Source organism: Calypte anna, chromosome 20 (genome assembly GCF_003957555.1).
Source record: "Calypte anna isolate BGI_N300 chromosome 20, bCalAnn1_v1.p, whole genome shotgun sequence".
NCBI classification, from domain to species: domain Eukaryota; kingdom Metazoa; phylum Chordata; class Aves; order Apodiformes; family Trochilidae; genus Calypte; species Calypte anna.
The window spans coordinates 13,570,777-13,587,486 of record NC_044265.1 but is presented as its reverse complement, the minus strand read 5'-3'; the positions used below and the strand labels follow the sequence as shown (position 1 = coordinate 13,587,486).

Genomic DNA, 16,710 nt, shown 5'->3' with positions numbered 1-16,710 from the left:
TTTTTTTCTTTCCACACCCTAAACTGAAGCAATTTGTAACCCTGGAGCAGTCCTGAGGCTGCAGGAAGTGTGCTGAGGTCAGCAAGCTCTCACCAGGGCAGAACCTGCCTCCCACCTCCTGCCAGCATCACTCCTCGAGAAAAAAACTGTCATAGCCTAAACAGATTCTGATTTAGTGTTGCCAGGGGAACATGACAGTCACTGCAAGATTCTCCCCCAGGCACACTCACAGCTCCCAGCCCTGACCTCCTCTGAAATCCATCTACACAAGACAGCAGCACGAGGTCCCCATCCTCCAGGCCAAGAAACTTTTGTCACCTGGGAGCTGGTCCAGCTCCCTCCTTGCTCCTCTTCAAGGCAAACCTGCTGCCACCAACCTCCCAACAATTCTTTTTGTTGTGGTTTTTTTTTTTTTTTCCCAGCATTGGGATGGGGCTCAAATTCAACTTAAAACTTCAACTTAAACAATTATGCTCTGAACACAAGAAACATCTCATAAAAACAGCCCCGCTGCCACAAGCAGCATTTCATGGTGCAATTATGCCAGCAGCCAAGACCTTTATGATGCCTTTGTAAGTCAGTTTGCAGACAGGCCCCTTGTCCAGCCCTGGGACTTGTGGCTGCTCCCTCAATTCAAGCAGAAAACACCCAAAGTCAAGAGCAAGGGGAATAATTTAAGGAGGAAAATGAGGAATGCAAGCGTTGAGGCTGGGAAGGGGCAGAGGAGAGCACTACACCTCTCCTCCCACAGGATTTGAAATGAAACAGCTACTCTGAGCTTGATTTTTTGACATTATAAATGCATTGCAGCTGAAGTAATCAAGAAACCAATGACAACACCTACCACCAGGGAAATAAAAGGTTTTCCAACAGATTTGGCCCTAAAACTTACAGCTCTGCTCCAAGCCAGATGGCAGCACCATGGCTGGATCACCCCCTGCACTGGGAACCTCACTGGGATGCCAGAAGAAAACCAGTTTGGTTTTCTGGTGGTTTTTCACCTGCATTGTTTACAGTCCAGAAAGAACATTCCTGGAGGGAATTTCAGCTTGGGGACACTTGCAGAAATCACCTCCTCCCACAGCCAGGAGGGGTGTTTGCTTTAACTTGTTACTCTGATGCCTCCACAAAGCTCAAAACCTCTGCAAAAACATCTCCCAGAAATTAATGAAGAGCCAGACAAGGGAGAAAATTCCACCTGGGGCATCTTTGCTCTCTGGCAGGGCAGGAGAGATGGTTTCAGATCCCACCTCCACTCTCTCCACGTGCTCCTCTTGGCTGCCAACCTCTGTTTCACCACTGACCACAGACCAGAACCACCTCCCTCCCACACCATCCTCCGGGCTGGACTCTGATCCCTCTGCTGCCCACAAAGCATCACCTTTTGTTTCGTTTAGATTTAAGTCCTGGCAGTGGAAAGGGTAAAGCTGCCAGGCTTGCACAGAGCCTGGGGCTCAGCCTGTGCTGGGTGGGCTCTCTAGCACTAAATTTCCCACCCCAACTAATTGATGCCATGCTCAGAAAACGAGACACCGCGAGCCCTCAGCCCTCAGGCATCCCGGGAGCTCCTGGTGCAAACCAAAAAGAAGAAAAAAAGGAGAAATAAAGCCCTCTCACCCGCTTGGTTTCAGGCACCAGGTCATCCTTCATCCTTCGCTTGGTCCAGTCCCTGGCCAGCTCATCCTCTGCTATCTCCTGCAGGTGGAACACAGCAACTTGGGCTGACGTCCGACGGATGCGGCCGCTCGGGGTCCTCTCAAAGTCTTCCATGGGGATGGGCTCAGACTTCACCTCGGGCTCCTCTGGAGGCTGCAAGAGACAGAGTCAGAGTCAGGCAGGGGTGAAGAACTGAGATCTCCAGCTCCAGGATGGGGTTTGGGGTCCTCTCAAAATCTTCTATGGGCATGGGCTCTGGATTCACCTCGGGCTCCTCTGAGAGTCAGGCAGGGGTGAAGCACTGAGCTCTGTATCTCCAGGATGAGGTTTGGGGGGCTGCAGAGACAGCAGTGAGTTTGGGGACAAACCTTCCCCAGCCCAGTGGACAGCCACGGGGGAGGTTCATGTGTCCTTTTGCTCCCCCACATGTATCAGTGTCTCTGTTTATCAGAGTTAGGGAGTTATTAGTGAGGGATGCACTGCCAGGAGGGATCAACAGCACAGAAAAAGGATGGATTCTGCCACCCCAGCTGGCTTGCTGGGGCTTTATTTTCACCCTGCTGAGCATGGATCCAGGTTGGGTTGAAGCACAGCCCCAGAAGCACCAGGAAAGGGGAATCCTGCCAACCACTCCACCCCCATCAACGTGGCTCCCCACTTTTCCCAAGGACACCCCTGACACCACACACACGCGGGGTGCTGCGAGGGAGAAAAAACAACCAAAAAAACCATCAGTTCAACGTCTGCACCTGCCTTGCCTGGCCCAGCCTTGCCCAGCTCTGTCCTGTCCACAGGCTCTGCAGATCTGCAGTCAGCCCTGGGGGGGTCTGTCCCCTCTCCTTGGGCTGTGGAGGTGTCCGGGGGGCTGACCGAGGCCACGTGTTCTGACCGCACGTGGTAGTCGTGGCCAGCCTTGGATTTGTACTTCTTGCCACAGTGGGGACAGCTGAAGACAGGCTTGTCACCCTCAGCCAGCTGCTTCCCACACCGCTTCTGGTGGTACTGGTAGCCCATCAGGCTGGAGAAGTTGGCCACACATCCCTATGGAGATAGAGGGGAGGGTTAGGGGCAGGGCTGGGGCTTTGTGAGCTGGGGTTGAAGTGGTTGGGGTCCCGTCACTCCAGGTCCCACAGATCCTCCCCACGTGGCATGGAGACTCACTCCTTCCACCTTTTCACAGAAGGAGAAGCAGGAATGGTGCCCATACCTCATTGGGACATTTCAGCTTTCCCATCTGCTTCAGCACCTTCCGCAGCCTTTCCCGCTCCTCCTGCTCCCCAAGCCCAGGGGTTTCCACAGGAACAGGCTGGAAACATGGAAGTGACAGAAGTGACAGTGTCAACCATTTGCTCATGTCCTCTGTGCCAGGAGTGAGTGCTCTTGCTGCCTTGCTGCCCTGGGCTGGAGGAACCTCTCCTTAGAAGAGCTGAGTCTCCCACTGCGTTTACTGCTGTTTGCTGTGATGGGCCAGCTCTGCTCCTGCCTTCCCTGGGGCTGCACCCAAAGGGCAGCTGGGAAAGCCAGGAGCAGTTCCTGGATGGATCAGTCAAACCAAAAGGCAGGAGATAAATGCCCAGGTAAAAGACAAGACACAACCAGTAAGCACGGGACAGGAGAAATGTGGCTGTGCCCCACCCTGGTATCTCGGGGATGTCCACAACCAGAATTATAAGAACTCCACCTAAATTGGTGCCCGAGAGATTTTATTCATGATAAAAGTTGTGGCTCCTTTTCACACACATGGTGGGGAGGTGAAGACTGGATTTTGAGATCTGTGCAAGGCCTGAGGCCAGCTGACTGCCCACAGCTTCATCTTCTGCATCAAGAAGAGGAGGCTCAGGGGAGACCTCATCACTCTCTGCAACTCCCTGAAAGGAGGTTGGAGCCAGGGGGGGGTTGGGCTCTTTTCCCAGGCAACTCTCAGCAAGACAAGAGGGCACAAAGGGTCTCAAGTTGTGCCAGGGGAAGTTTAGGTTGGAGATTAGAAAGAATTTCTTTCTGGAGAGGGTGATCAGGCATTGGAATGGGCTGCCCAGGGAAGTAGTGGATTCTCCGTGTCTGGAGATCTTTCCAAAGAGCCTGGATGTGGCACTGAGTGCCATGGACTGGGAACCACAGGGGATCAAGGGTTGGACTTGATGATCTCTGAGGTCCCTTCCAACCCAGCCCATTCTATGATTCTATGATTCTAAGAAACGAGCCAAGAGCAGCCCAGCTCCCTTACCTTGCTGACGTGTTCAGCCATGGTGTGGTAATTCAGCCCAGCTTTGGACTTGAACTGCTTTTTGCAGTGCTGACACTTCAAGGCATCCTGCAGCTGAAGGAATCAGAACTAAGTCACCACAGAGGCCATGCACCAGTCTGTTCCCCAGGGGCTGCTGCCCATCAATAAAGCCCATGGGTACGGGTTGCTGCAGCAGGACCCAGTGTCCCCGTCCCCTATCCCAATCCCAGTCAGCAGATCTGAGTTCTTTTTTCTGTTGTCTAGGATACTGTTACCAAACCCACACATGCCCCAGTTTTTGGAAAACTTTCCATTTCGGATGTAGACTTAAAGCCCCACTGCCTGGAAACATCTGGACCTGGTGTCTTGGTCTTCCTGTTAAAGGTTTAGGGAAGAGAAGCAGCTTTGATCTACCAATCTGTTTGTGGCCTGTGCTCTGCAGCCCTATTAGCTCTGACAGATGCTGGCATCCAGCACACTTTCTGGGGGCCTGGGCTGTTTGAAATTAAGGCACTGCTGGACATGATCAGAGCAGAGTATTTCCTGGCTCACACCACTCTGCTGTGTGACCTGATGTGGCCTCCTGAGTGACAAGGGGGATGCATTAAATCCACAAGGGGAACTTGCAAAGCCACTAGGCAGGTCATGGCTATTGCTGGGGCAGGTACTACATTTATTGACTCAGGAGGGAAGACTCCAGGCAGCAAGAGACAGGATGTCTCCAGAGGGAGCCAGTGCCTGGATGGCTCTGGCCATTCCTGCTCTTCCTGCCTGGCTGATGCTCCAGGTTGACCACTTCCCCTTCAACCAAGACTGGACTAGAAGCTGGAGAGCAATAAAGATGGAGCTGCAAATCCCTCCTCATCCTGGAGTTCTGGGAAAATGGATAATAAACTCACTGCAGCCAGCTGGGAATGGCTCACTTGTACCTGTGCTCCCCTCAGCTCATCTTGGTCCAGACCCAAGCACTTGATCCTAACAAGGTGGATGCTAAGAGCTCCTCGACTTGTGGATGCCAATGCCAGCCAATTTGGGGTTCATTCTCCTAATCAAGAACATGCCACTGGCCCATTTCTAGCAAGGAAAACAGTCCTGGCTGCTCCAGCAGAGCCACACTCAGCACGTTGGAGCCTGTCTGGCCTGGGAGATGCTCCAAAGCACAGGAGATGGCCCAGGTCCCCACTGCACCAAAGCCAGTGGGACGTCAGAGGAGGCAGGGTTCTGCCTGGCATCGAGGTACTCATGGTTTGAAAGGGAGAGCAGCCTCCCACTGCTGGGTAAATACTGAGCCTGAGGAGGCATTTACAGAGAATGAATGTGGAATCAAAGCTGAGCCACAGATTTTCCAAGCAGGAGGCATCGCTCCCACGTTGGATTTCTGTGGCTCTGCCCCGTGCCAGGTGAGGGATGGAGATGTAATCCTCTGCTTTGATGGATGGTGGCTGAGAGACAATTTTTCTTTGCACTGTTGCTGAACTCCTGTGTCTTGACAGCCTGCCTGAGCACATCCCAGCTCGGTGTCTCCCCAGGACGTGCTCTCATTCAACCACAATTTATCTGGCCTGACGCGAGGCATGGGGCACAGTGAGATCCCACAGCCAGCACTCTGGAGGAGGCCCCATTAGAGACAACCTCAACAATCTCTTCAGCCTTTAAACTATTTGTTTAGCTACTAGAAATATCCAGCTCTGCTGGAGACACTGGGACAAGGGGCCCAGCCCACAAAGGGACTTGGAATAGCTGAGAATTGGGTGTCCAAACCCCTCTGAATCGATGCGAGGCAGCCAGCTCTCTGAAGAGGATGAGCAAATGCTCTATCAAACACAGCCCAGGACTGGTTTTAGGAGCACTGAGTTGCACTTGTGAGTGATACATGTACATTTCCATTCCCCTCCAAACCTAGAGGATTGAACAAAGCAGATCCTTACTTTCTGGCAGACATCCATGTGCTTTTTGAGCCCCACCACAGTTTTCCGGGTAATAACGCTGCAGGTTGGACAGGCAACTTCTCCCTTCTCACTGATCTCCCTCTGCCACTGGTCCTCAGGGTTTGCTGGGGAGGGAGAGGAGAAAGGTAGCAGAACCTGCCCCAGGGACCACAGCCTGCCCCAGGGACCACAGCCTGTCCCAGGGACCACAGCTTGTCCCAGGGACCACAACCTGCCCAGGCTGCTCAGCAGAGGACAGGGCTGTCATCAGCCTTGCTTTGCTACCTTGCAAATCACTGAATTGGGAAACATTCCTGATGCTGGAAAAAAAAAAAAAAAAAAGAGAAATACTCTCTCAGGCATAGCCCAAGCCTAGCACAAACCATGCAGGCATCTGCAGCTCTGCCTGAGCTTTGCTTGAACAAACTGGGCTACTTTATGAGAAGTTACCTGACCCGCTGACATTTACTGGGAAAAGGAGGTTGGTTTGCCTTTCCAGCCCCCCTGCTATCCTGCATCCCAGGGGTTAAACCATGATGATGCCCTCAGCCACCTCATCTTGCCCTGTGTGGGATAACTGCCCTCTGCCAAACCAAACAATTAACAGGAGTGAAACAAAGGTGAGTGTCGCAGCTCCATCCAGACGTGTGCCTGGAAAGCTTCCCTGGCACTCCTCTTCCCAGCAGACAACAGGCAGCCAGGGGAGTGCTGGCTTCCAGGCCTCTGTTTACTTGAATGGCCATGACTGGCTTAAAAGACACCCAAAATAAAGGGGTATGTGGGGCCAAAAGCTGCTCCCAGGTCAGGCTCACACCGTGTTCTCAGCAGAACAGTGCTGGGATTCCAGCAAGGGAAGCCCAGTCTGAATAACATCCACCAAGAGTGTTTATTTGGATGCTTTTGCAGAGCTGTGAGATCAGAGAAGGGTTTATTTGAATTTTGAGTTGGTGCAAGGCATTGCAGCTGTGTTTATCTCACACATCCTGCCTTCCTCCTGCTGTCAGAGCTTCCAGGGAAAGGCAGCAAACTGCTGCACCTTGGAGAGGACATCACCCCCATCGTCATGCCCAGAGTTACACACTGGCATCATTCATGATGTCAGAAAAATGCCATCATCCCAGCTGCTGACCCAAACCGTGGTCACACCAAGGCCAGGTGGAACCAGGATTTGGCTGCCAACTCCCAACACTTGCAGCAATCTGTCCTGGCAGTGAAGGGGATGGAGAGGAACCCTTTGGGGATGTTATTTGTGGCTGCAGCAATATTTTAAGATCAGTGGCTCTTCACTCATCTGTGCCACACCTTGCAAGGGCAGGAGCTGCATGCTCCTACTCCTGATTGTGTGCTGCTTCTGCTCAAAAACTCACCCAGCAAGCTGCCTGCTGGGCCAGGAGGGGTGCAAGGACCACTGGCTGGGGGTGAAGGTGGGGACTTGGAGCCATGGGACTGAGCAGCTTGCCTGTGCTCACCTCCACCAGCCTCACCTGCTGGTAGATGCACAGCTGTCTCCTTCTTCACACCAGCTCCTGGAGGTTTCTTTTTCAGCTCCTCCATGTTGGTGTTCCCCTCTAACTTCTTAGCTCGATGGGCTTTTGCTTTGTCCTCTGCTTTGACAAGACCTGTAAAAGGATTTTTATTCAGAACTTGCTTTAAGACCCTCAGACCAACTCACATTTAGCAGGTAAAATAATCTCTACCTCTACCCCAGGGAAACTGGGCTGGCTGTAGGTCTGCCAAGGCTGCATGTGTAGGACCATGGCCATAATTATGACAAGCACTACCAGAACAGCTCATGGTGGCTTATGAACAGAGTAATTTCCTCCAAAACAGGCAGTTTATGAACTGTGGAAACACCATGGCAAAGCAAGGGGGGATGTTGCTGGCAAGGAAGCTTCTGGGGAAGGCTGGGGAGGAGGCAAAAGGGAATTCTGCAAGAAACTCAAAGAGGGATTTGGAAGAGCAAATTCAGGATGTTCTTGCTGGTGCTCCTGCATTCTGTTTACACCAAGGAACTGCTTGGAAAACTGGACAAGTTTTGGGATGCCAGACACCATATCCCACCTCTCCTGGTCCTGCTGGATGATAGCTGAGGGGCTGCTGTCACCTTTATCTTTGGGCAGCAAACTGTCACATCAAACCCAGGAGATGCTGGCAAGGTCCTGCCTTAGCTCACCCTCCACAGGAGGCCGTGGGTCATCCAGGGGATCAGTTTACTCTTGAGGCAGCCACAGCAGACATTTCAGGCTATGGCAGTGCTTCTGTGGGGAGCTTAAGGGAAACAACCCCAGGAGCCAAGAAATGGCAGAGCCCACATCCAGCCAGCTCTTGAGCAAGTGTTTAATTCATTCAAAGCTATCAATGCCTCCTCCGAGTGCCTCTTTTACTGGAAGATGCTGCCTCCTGCAGTGCAGGAACACTTCCTTTTTATTTCCCTTTTTATTTCCATCCCAAAGCCAGCTGCTGTCATGCCCAGGATGTTCCAGGTTTCCTCCTTCCTTTGTACCCATCCGGGTGTATTTATGGAGCAGAACCACACCACAGTCCCACTTCTCTTGCTTTGCCAGGCTGCAGCAGCCAATTTCTAAGCCTCCTCTCAGCAAACCTCCCAGTAGCACATCTCTTCCCCCACAGATTCATTTTGGTGAAGGTGGGCGACCAGCACTGGAGAGAGTCTGAGGGATGGATGTGTCACTCAGCTTTTCCACCCAGCAGAAATCCTTCTTGGTGTCACTGGAGACACTGTGCAAGCCCAGGAGGGTGGGACAATGAGGAGATGATGTTTCCCATCTCTCACTTGTGTCAGCATCTTGTGTTACAGCTGGACATACCCAGATCCTTTCTCCCCTGCCCTCATTTCCCAGCAGAGCAGGCAGGGTTCTTACCAGTGCCAGCTCCTGCCTTTCATTCCCTTCACAACCCTACCATGGGCACCAGCACCATATCCCAGGCTCCTGGGAGTCCTGAGAGGGCTGTTGGGGAAAGGGCTTCCCTATAACACCCCAGGGAGAAGCCCCAAGCCTCCAGCTGACCCTGTCTCACCTTTCAGTCCAAACGTCCCCGAGATGGATGGCTGCTCCCCCGTAAATTTCTTAGGAGTTTTCTGTTTCCTTCCTAACTCAAAAGAGAGAAACAGAGAGAGAGATTTGGTCAAATAACTGTACTGCCAGGGCCCTTCAGCATGCCTTAGGCAAGGAGGTGGTCACCTGGAGGGAGGCTTTTACCCCCAGCATATTTAGGGCTATTGTATGAAGCAGCCTGCCCACCAAACAGCAGCAGGACACTGCTTCCCACCCCACAAAACCAGGAGAAATAATGCTTCCCCAAGCCAGTTCAAACACTGGAAGTTATGGCACTCTCTAATTCCAAAAGCCATGTGGTTTCCACAGCCTCAGCAGCTCAGGTGGCTGGGGGTGGCTCCCATGCCATGATGGGGACAACCACAGCTCTGCCTGCCAGCCCTGCAGTGATAACAGAGGGAGCCAGCCCCCTCACCCTCTCCCTGTGCTTAAGGAAAACACATTTCCCAGATACACCCTGCTTGAAAGTGCCACACTCAGTGAGAACAGGGGCTGACCCAGCAGCTTGCTGTGCTGTGGGGATCCCCAGCCCTGTAGGTCCTACAGAAACACCTCCACCACACTGCAACCCAGCTTAAACCCTCAGCAGAACTAACTCACTGCTGCAAGAAACTCAAGGGGGGGCTGCAAATTATCAAGATGATGAAAAAAAAAGGCTTGGATAGACTCAGAGAAGCTTGGATAGATTCACAGAGGCTTGGACAGACTCAGAGAGACACTTGCAGCAGCACTGGCTGCAGCAGAGCCCCTTCCCAGGGGAACCCCCTTCTCCAGGCTCTGGAACCCCCATAGCCCCGGGCTCTAATCTTACTGTGCTTCATCCTCTCGGGGTCTTCCTCCTGCAGAGAGGCCTGGCTGCCCCCCTGCTGCAGGGTGTCCTTGCCACTGGAGGACTTGGCTGTAGGGGTGGCAGCTGCCAGGGCTTCAGCTGCTGCAATCTGGAACTCCTTGCCCTCCCTGCTCTCTGCCGGGCACTCCCCGTTCTCAGCGTGCTCCTGGCCCACGGCTTTTTCCGTCTTTGCCTGTTTGGGATGGATGGTGGGGCAAGCTGAACTCTCAGCAGCTCTAGGGCAAAGCACAGAGGGCTTGTTTAAAACAAGAGGGCTTGTTAGACAAAGGTCCTGACACCTCTCCCCCCTCCGCCAGCCCAGCTCGTGGGAATGGAGGAGGGAGCCTTCCCCAAACCCCACCTATCCTTACGCTCCCACCAGGCAGCCCAGCCACAGCCCTGGTACCTTTTTTTGCCACTGCTCTTCCCAATGGCCTTTGGCACTTTGTTTTCTGCTTTGCTGGCTGGCACCGGGCGGTCCAAATGATTCCAGAGCCGGTGCTTTTCCAGCTGGGTTTTGGAGGTGAAGGCAGCTTCACAGTAGGAGCAGGAATACGTCAGCTTCTCTGAGATAGCACCCTGGGGGGAAGAGAGAGAGAGATGGGTGGGCATGGGTAGCAGACCAGAACAGGAAAAAAGCTTTTTCTGATACCAGCTGGAACACAAATTGTGTGATACCCCCTCTGCCCCTCCAAACAGTCCATGATTCCCCCAGGTGAGACCTCACACTGAGACAGGGAGACCCCAGCCTCTCTCCTACACACCTCACTGCCCCTGGCCCACCCCCATTTTAATAGCTCAGGGTTTTCCTGGGGTTTCAGGCCTGAAAAGGGCTTTACCCTCTACATGCAAGAGCTGGGCACTGGGAAGGCCAGCCAGCCCACTGTCTGCTTACCCCTTGGCAGCGCTGATAGTGGTATTTCAAACCATAAATGCTGGGGAACTCCAGCCAGCAGCCTGAATTGGGACATTTCACCCTGGAGTGGGCTTTGAATTCGTCCTTCCACTGGTTCATCAGGGGGAGCTGGGAACAGGAGAGACAAAAACAAAACCAAAACAGCTGAGCCAAGGGTACTGTGTGCCCTGGTGCAACCCAGGGGGCACATGGGACCTCTCATTGCTGGATGTCCACCCCTTCCCACCTCACAACCACAAAGTGGACCCCAGGGGCTGTGTTTCAGTGCAGCAGTGCTCCCTTCAGTGAGGAGAGCTGGGATGGTGCCACAGGCTCCACAAGCTAATGGTTCCTTCCAAGAATTTACCTTGCTGTGCCTCCCAGAGCACACGCTGGGGAATAAATCAGGCCAGAAGTCACCCGGGGGTGATTTAACCACCCCACATTTCATCTAGTCAGTAAATCACCCCATGCTCTCAAGACAAACTGCTCTGTGTGTTGTCCATGTTCCCATGCTGGAATGAAACCACACAGCTCTGCAGGGAATAAATCATCCCCTCCCTGGTGCTGCCGGATTGTTCGCCAAACCTGAAGCAGCTGCAAGGGAATCCAGCTCATCTGGGAATGGCCTGGAGGAGCTGGAAGGGGTCTGGAGGTTTGCTGGGTGCTGGCATGGAGGGGATTGAAAGCCAAGATCTTGCTGAGTCCAAGACAAGGCTGCTCTGAACTTTAAATCACTGGGAAGGAAGGTTTAACCCTGGAGTGGGGCTGGTTGGGGTAGCGGGACATGGAGGGGAAACCAAAGGGAGTGTGGGAGGGGGAGGACAGGGAAACAGAGCCATGGGGGCTTACAGGGATGTCTTTCAGAGCCTGGTTCTCAGCCTTGGGTCGTCCTTTCTTCTTGCCTTCAGTTTTGTCACTGGTTGCATTTCCTGCAAACACACAGAGCATGTGTCACCTGCTGCCTGGCAACCCTGCGTGGGGTCTGTCGTGTCCCAGCCCTGGCAAGGATGGGGATTCACCTTTGGGAAGCAATGCCAGGGAACTCCCCTGCACTTCTGTTCCTACAGCTGCATGGGAGACAGCTGCTTCTCCTGGGGTTTGCTGACCCCTCTCCTTTCACTGCCACAGCTGAAAGGCAGCAGGACAAAAAGGTGCCCAGTTCAACCAGAAAGTGCAGTCAGGAGAGACACTGAAGTCTCCAGTGTTGCAAGATGAGGTCCCTCAAACTAGAAAACCCCAGGCCAGATGCTTCAGCCCCCAACAGCAGCAAAATCCTTCATTTTACCTACTTCACACCCAAAATGGACTGAGCAAAGCAGAACAAACCCCACTTTCACCAGGGTTTGTATGCAGAGGCTGAGGGTGGTTCACCAAACTGATTGACTTTTCACACCCAACCTCCCATCCCTCCAGGCAGGAACAGAACTGATCTGAAAGCTGGAGGGATGGTGGGTGTCAGTGAGTCAGGGGGACCCAAAAATGAGCTGGACAGATGGGAGAGCCCAATGGGAATAAAAGCCCTTTGCTAGAAGAACAGAAACAAATCAAAAAGCAGCCCTGAAGAGGAAACCCCAGAAGAGCAAAGAGAGGATCATTGAGATTTAAAAAAAAATAAAAAAACAAAACTAAACTCCACCTGTAAAACACCCTTCTCTGGTGAAAAGCAGGTAAGAAGAAGAGGCTGGAAGCTGAGCCAGCAATCCCTGTAGCTCCTGAGAAACCAGAGCTCAACCTCAAGCCTGGCACTGGCTGTACTCAGGTGCCAATCCAGGATTTTTTGGAACAGGACAGAAAGATTAAACAGAAAGCCAGCCAATTACCTACAAATGCAATGCCAAAACCACACACTCTCTTTCCCTTTTATGCCTTCTGCCTCAGCAGCCAGAGGTAAAATACCAAACAAGAGAGCTGACTCAAGTATTTCCAGTCCCCTGAAGTCACACCAGCTGGTTTGCTCCACTTGGATACCTGTAACAGCATCCCCTGGGGATGGAGCATCCTTTGGGAATCCCTCTGGCCCTGCAGGCTCTGTCTGCAGGAGGTGGTGACCCTTTTGGGATACCAGAAGAAGTCTCTAAAAAGCCACTTACCCACTTGCCCTGCAAGGCAGCCTCTAAGCTGTCCTGAAAACACCCTGTTCAGTTTGGACTCCTACCCACCTGGCTCCTGCCCCAAAGCAGCTCGTGGCCCTAAGGAAAAGGGAGGATTTTACAAGCTTGGCTGCAAACTGTGCTAATTCTGGAGCAACTGTGCAGGGTTCATTCAAAAACTCTTCAAAAAACCCCTCCTGGAGTGCCTCTAAAGGATGCCTGTGCACAGCAGCTGCCCTCTGCATCCTGGATTTTCCCCACTGCTCTCAGAACACACACTCAGGCTTCTCCTCCTCCCTTGTGTAAGTGAGGGTCTCATCCTGCACACGGAGTGGAGCCATGTACACCGTGAGCTGGGAGTTCATGGAAACCACCAAAATACACTGGATTTGCAGGAAAAGCTCACAACAGTCACCTGCTTATTGCTCTCCCTGATTTCTCTTTTCTCTCCTACACAATTCCAAGTATTCCAAATTCAAAGCACCCCAGAGGAGCACATTCCCATCCCCAAGAGCCCAGAATGTCTGTGCCTTATGCAGATGCAGCTCTCCTTTTCACAAACTGCACAAGTTTCAAAACTTTTGATGATTTTCCCTGCCAAACGAGTGCCTAAGAGCACTCATCAACCTGCTGCCAGCTGGGGACAGTGACAACAGGTACAGGAGAAGCAGAAATCACATCTCTGCTCTTCCAGCATCCCAATCCCATCTCCCACCCCACTGACCCTGCTAACATCTGGAATTTACAAGTGGATGGAAACATCCTGCTCCATGAACAGGGCCTGAGGATCACTTCCTGATGGGATCCATCCACCTAACCCAGAGAGAAGGGCTGAATAAAAGAGGTTTTTTTACTTCTAGAGGTTCTGCCAAGATGTAGCACAGGGAAAAGCCTCTCTCCCAAGCACAGGTATGTTCATACTGCAGACAGCTGGAGCTCATTCCCCTCAGCAATAACTTACAACTCTCTGTTTGCAATTACAGCTTCAACTGCCTCCAGGCAAGAGAGGATTTGGGAAGCATTCCAGGCACAAGTGTTTCCCCACAAGACCACTGAATTTGGGTGCCTGGTCTCCCTGGGGCAGGTTCTCCTTGGTGTCCTGAGCTGCTGTTAGCAAGGTACAGGCAGTGAGAGCCTCTCTGTGCCTGCAGAAGGGATCTGCTCAGAATAAATAGGAGGAAAAAAAAATAAAAAATCTTGGGTCTGGAGATTCCTGGATAGAGGAATGAGCTATCCATCAGAGTGACAGCCCTTAGCAAGCAGGTCCCCTGGGGCTCATAGGTTTGTGAGCATCCATCCTGGGGGCAGCAGCACAAGAGACAGCAGATGGTCTGAACTCCTTTAAGCCTTTCCATCCTTTGATGGAACACTCAGCTCCCAACAGGATAAATAGGTGGTGAGACACCCATCTCCTTAAGCCAGCAGCACGCCCCTGGAAAGGCAGAGGCTGGCTCCATCCCTCCCCTCCTTTTCCCAAAGGCTGGCTCGCTCCTGATCCCAGTCTGGGGCTTTTTTTGACCCTGCACAACCCTCACTGGTGGGTCAAAACCAGGAGCCAAGGTGCACTGAGACCCAAGGCACTCACCCCCTTTGTTTGGGCAGCCACCCCCCAACCCCCGGGCTGGTCCCCTCCTCCCCTTCCACCTCCATGGGAAGAAAAACCCCTTTTTCCTTACCAAGCTTGGGCAGCTCTGCTGGGGGGTTTATTCTGGTCTCTGTCCTGCTTTCTTTGCTGGCAGTGGGTTTGTTAGAGCCTGGAGTTTTCCTTCCACCTTTACAGGGATAGGAATCCGCCATCTCTGGAAGAAGCAGGGAAGGTGTTACCATTTACTCCTCGGAGCTGAGAAGCCAGGAGAGCTGCTGGGGAGGGAGGGAAATCAGAAATCTATCATGCAGCTTAAAGGTTCCCACACTGAGAAGAAGCAGGACGTGTAGCTGAGTATTTGTTCCACAGTTGAGCAACACCACAGCCATGGCTGAAAAGCTGCTTTCACTAGAGCCTGGTTTCCCCTCCACATATAATAGCAAAGACTTTATTAAAAATTATGGGCTGACTTTGCCCAGAGAAGTAGCAAATAAATGGCTTTTCCCCTTCATTTATTTCCCTGCTTTCATTTAAGACACCAAAAAGAAAGAAAAAAATAGTGAGTTTTAATGAACAGATGTAGTGATAAATTTCCAATTTTCCTTATTAATGGGAAGCTGTTACAAACTGAGAATTGTTACTGTTATCTGAATTTTCCATATTCATAATTCAATTTGGCTTCTCTATAAATAATGAACATCAGGAATTATCACAGAAGGCCCAATCTGGCTCCCAGGAGAACCAGGCAGCAGGACAACCCCTCCACTTTGGTGCTGCTGAGATGAACCCCCTGGTGTGGCTGTCTCTGCCCCTTTGGCTTCAGGTCCTCTCCTCCTGACAGCAGAGTCACAGCTGAGGATTTGAGAGATGCCCCAGGGGAAAGGAGTCCTCCAAACCTCCACAACAAGAACACCAAACCCTTGGGAGGGGATTCCACAAGGGTTGGGAAGTGATGGTGATGCTCAGGCTGGCATGGGCAGTGTGACAACGGGAAGTGCCAACCAGTGTCTCTGCACAACACTTCCCATGCACGTTTTATTTTTTTATTAAAAAACCCACAGATTTGGCTCATCCCCTCCAACTCCTCCCAGGAGATCATCATTTAACTCAACAGAGATGATGCTCTGAGCATCCAGGCTCATCCCAGAGGGAGAGTGGGGCTCAGGGGTGCCTTTCCCTTGTGTCCACACCACTCGTGGGACACGAGGGCTCAGCAGCTCTTCCCAAGGTGTCCCTGGGGACCTCCCAGCTGGGAATGGGCTCCGTGCATCGTGTGCAGCCCAGATGCTGTCAGGAGACCTGGCAAAAGCTCCCAGCACATGTCCAGCTGGTGACACATATGTGGTGGTTTGCAGGGACACAGAGGTTAATGGGATGGAGGGAGGAATTCCAGCCCTGGCAACAGGTTCTCTGGCATTTGGGGCTCAACACTGGGATTGTTTATTCAGCTTTTTTTGGGTTCTTCTGGTGGGAAACCTGGAGAGGAGTCACAGCCTGGCTGCCAGTGGCTCCTTCCTGGGGAGGGCTGGTCCCCAGAATCATAGAATCATAGAATTGGCTGGGTTGGAAGGGACCTCAGAGATCATCAAGTCCAACCCTTTTACCAAGGGGTCCCTGCAGCCCCTTCCCAAATCCTGGCTCCACTCTCCCCCATGTGGGCTCTGCCACTGTCCTCAGCTCTCCAGTGACAAATGCACCACTCCAGGTGTTGCCTCCTGCAACTTCTGCTCATCCAAACGATCCTCAGTCAAGTTGCTTGAAGAAAAAAAGTGGAAAAACCCCAAAAATTCCGTGAAGTGCAGGGCAGACCCTGCTGATGGCATTCCTGTTCCCCTGAACACATCTGTCCCCTCACAGGGATCCTTTCTGGCCAACATCAGGAGGTTCTGAACGTTTTATCTATTCCCGCACCAAATATTTCTTCCAATTTTCTTTTCTCCCCTTCCTAGCTCGTTGGTTAAATGAAAAATACAAATCCCATCAGCCCCTTAGCAAGAGCCAAACTCTGCTTCCTGGCCACCACGACAACCCCAGGGATCCCAAAGGAACTGCCCTCAAGTCAGAGAGCTGCAATCAGCTCACTGCATTTTTTTTTTTTTTTTGGTAACATCCAAACTTCTCATTTTTGAGTAACATAACCCTGAAGCCAGGCAAGTGCCTGTGCCCTTCCACCCTCTCTTTATTTATTTTTTTTTGGTGAAAACCCTTTTGCAGCTGGCAATGGGAGAAGATCTAGGCAGGTCCTGCCTGGGAGCGGGGCTCAGATGTGGTGTGAGATCAGAGCTGGTCACATCTTCACCAAGGAATCTTAAAGCTCTTTTTAGGCAACTTGTTAGAAGTTCACAGCAGCGTTTTCAAAGCATCTCACTCCAGCTCCAGAAAAAAAAAAACAACAAAAAAACCCCACAAAAAAGCCTGTGTCA

At 52.1% G+C, this 16,710-nt stretch overlaps 1 protein-coding gene across 4 annotated transcripts in view; it reads right to left on the bottom strand.

Moving 5' to 3' along the window:
• Window positions 1–16,710, bottom strand: part of ZNF512B (zinc finger protein 512B) — a 28,090-nt gene that overhangs the window by 9,813 nt on the left and 1,567 nt on the right. For 3 of the 4 annotated variants that reach the window (XM_030462787.1, XM_030462790.1, XM_030462788.1), the window contains exons 2-13: window positions 14,379–14,501; window positions 11,462–11,541; window positions 10,610–10,738; window positions 10,121–10,293; window positions 9,697–9,950; window positions 8,848–8,925; window positions 7,293–7,427; window positions 5,809–5,933; window positions 3,881–3,973; window positions 2,864–2,962; window positions 2,410–2,697; window positions 1,618–1,809 (exon numbers count right to left, since the gene is read on the bottom strand). In XM_030462787.1, the coding sequence (XP_030318647.1) occupies window positions 1,618–1,809; window positions 2,410–2,697; window positions 2,864–2,962; window positions 3,881–3,973; window positions 5,809–5,933; window positions 7,293–7,427; window positions 8,848–8,925; window positions 9,697–9,950; window positions 10,121–10,293; window positions 10,610–10,738; window positions 11,462–11,541; window positions 14,379–14,499 (1,767 nt within the window). In that variant the 5' untranslated portion in view covers window positions 14,500–14,501. The remainder of the gene's footprint in view (window positions 1–1,617; window positions 1,810–2,409; window positions 2,698–2,863; window positions 2,963–3,880; window positions 3,974–5,808; window positions 5,934–7,292; window positions 7,428–8,847; window positions 8,926–9,696; window positions 9,951–10,120; window positions 10,294–10,609; window positions 10,739–11,461; window positions 11,542–14,378; window positions 14,502–16,710) is intronic. The other variant, XM_030462789.1, reaches the window with a different exon arrangement.